The 2,387-nt window shown below is 51.7% G+C and overlaps 1 protein-coding gene across 1 annotated transcript in view; it reads right to left on the bottom strand.

Annotated features, from left to right (window-relative positions):
- The window catches only part of snx25 (sorting nexin 25), a 13,010-nt gene extending 10,911 nt beyond the window's left edge, over positions 1 to 2,099 (bottom strand). The window contains 3 exon segments of the mRNA XM_035669623.1: positions 362 to 446; positions 980 to 1,612; positions 1,903 to 2,099. Of these exon segments, the coding sequence (XP_035525516.1) occupies positions 362 to 446; positions 980 to 1,336 (442 nt within the window). The 5' untranslated portion in view covers positions 1,337 to 1,612; positions 1,903 to 2,099.
- Positions 2,100 to 2,387: the final 288 nt, after the last annotated feature.

Consider the following 2,387-nt stretch of genomic DNA (forward strand, 5'->3'; position numbering starts at 1 on the left):
GATGCAGCAAGGGCTAATGGTCCTATTTGTGTGCGTGTATGTGTGTGTGTGTGTGTGTGTGTGTGTGTGTGTCCAGGACTGTTGCAATCCACTATGAGAGGGAGGGCTCGCTGACGGGTCATGGTGACTGACAGAAACAGAGCCGATCAGTCAGCAGTTTTCTCAAAAACAGAAGTTGCGAGTTTATCCGACACTCAGAGAAATCTCCAGTTTTCATTTTTAAACCGTAGAAAACAGTATTCTCTAAACTTTATAGTGAGGCGTGAGTTTGCCACTAATGTAGTGCTGCATTTGTTTCAGTGTCTGTAATCTGAACCCTGTAGTTCTGATCGAAGACCTTCCAGCTGTCTCTCTCCGTTACCTTCCTTCAGAGCTTTGTCCACGTTGTGCGACACCACCACCCTCTTGTTCTGGCTCGACTCCTGAACCGGCACCGAGAAACGGGCCTGAAAACAACAAAGAGCATCACGTCACGTCTCGTCGCAAAGCAGACGGGGACAGTCGGGTGAAATCAGGAAACACCGGGCAACAACAGGAAGAGAAAAAGTGAGAGCTGTGTGTCTTAATAAGCCTAAAATTCAGACAAACGAGGAAGGCAGCCCGAATCCGTCGTGGCTCATATAACATGTCGACTTCTAGTGACAGTGTTCCTCCGCTGTCAACATCAATAAGTCATCAGTACACAGCATCAAAGAAACCCAGCTGAAAGGCAGCGATGGGCTCAAACCACAAGGACACAATCACTTTCCTTGAGGAATAAATCACCCGTGTGTGTGTGTGTGTGTGTGTGTAAGTGTGTCTAAATCCAGCAGCATGACTCTGCCTCATTTATTATAGATCAACACAGCGAGGATCCGGGGGCGGGGAGGGAGAGGAGATGAGAGAGGGGAGGAAGAAGACGGTTAGGGGTGCAGAAATGGAAAATGAACGTTATTCGAGGTTAGACGTGGCGTCCGACACCCGACACCCGTTTTCTCACCATGAGCTTGTTGAAGAAGTCCAGCCGCACGGCCGACTGCCTCCTGCTCCTGTCGAAGCAGCTGACTCTGAGCGGACTCTTCCTCACCAGCAGAACAAAGCTCCCTGCCAGAAAGCACAGCAGGGCGAACGACACATAGATGAACAACTTCAAGAAGAAAGACGTGAGAGTCAGGCCTCCCCAGGCCAGCTGAAACACTACTGCTGCCACCACGCCCAGGCAGAAAGCCGGGACGAAGCGGACAGAGGAGCCGAGGGAAGAGGAGGAGGAGGAGGAGGCAGACATGGGCCCCTCTTCCCCTCCGGTGCTGCTACTCCCTCCAGCCTGTGGTGTGATGGTGGTTGAGGGGGTGGGCATACTGCGACCCCACCATCCATATATGTGTCACTGCTAGAGAGGCTGAAAAGTTGCTCCTCTAGTCTACAGAGGCGCTGTGCACGCTGGTGTAACCCCTCTGCTGCTACACGGTCTCCCGGACGAGGCATCCCCGCTCTGACATCTCCCCGCCGGCCCACGCCGATAGGTTTCTCCCGCTCCACGGAGCCCCGGCGGCGCAGTCATCCACAACCCGAGGACAGGTGGTGGTGGGGGGGGGCAACGGGAGCTTGTTGCCTCGGGGGGAAGCGACAGGAGCTTTGTGAGAGAGAGAGAAAGAGAGAGAGAGAGAGAGAGGGAGAGAAACGGGGTGATGGGACGAACGTAGCAACATCCACCGTCACCTTGGAGACAGATAGGAAGGGTAGCTTAGTTACGGTTGCTAACCAACTGCAGTAACGTTTAGGTTGCTGTTACCTGCTGCTTTTTAACACACAGCTACACACACAAAAAAAAAAAATGCACAAGATAATACAAGAAAGAGTTAAGTAATCTGGATCTGCAGCTAACGTAGCTTAGCTGACAGCAGCTAACGTTAGCTCACTTACCTTATCGTTTTAATTTTTAAAAAAAAAAATGAGGTGTGCGACGACGACAGCTCTACATTCTCGTAGCGTTGAGGTAAAAGTGTGATGAACGCCGACAAAGACCGCAAAAGTGTGAGAAATATCCGCGACGGGTAGAAACGAGTAAGTGTTGTTTTCCCTTCGAGCTCCAGCTGACGGACAATCCCCGAACGGCTGTCAGCCAATCAGAGCCCGTGTTAGCCGCGGACGGTGCGCCCGTTTTTATGTACCGGGACAGCCCGAGTGGGCGGGGAGGTTTATTTGTTTGAGCGTTTTAGTGAATGCGGTGGGACGAATGCAGCCATCCGGGCAGCGAGGGGTTATAAATCGAGCACACCGGGGTAAAGGATCATACCTCGTTTCTCTGGAGTGATTGTTCTGTCAGACGTTGGTCTCAAACTGCTTCAGGTGTTAGTGAAACAATGTTTTTGTTCCTTTCGTGGTACAAAAAGCGTCGTAACTCGTGT

This window comes from Morone saxatilis, unplaced genomic scaffold, assembly GCF_004916995.1.
Source record: "Morone saxatilis isolate NCDOM2014 unplaced genomic scaffold, NCSU_SB_2.0 Contig22, whole genome shotgun sequence".
Lineage (NCBI taxonomy): Eukaryota > Metazoa > Chordata > Actinopteri > Moronidae > Morone > Morone saxatilis.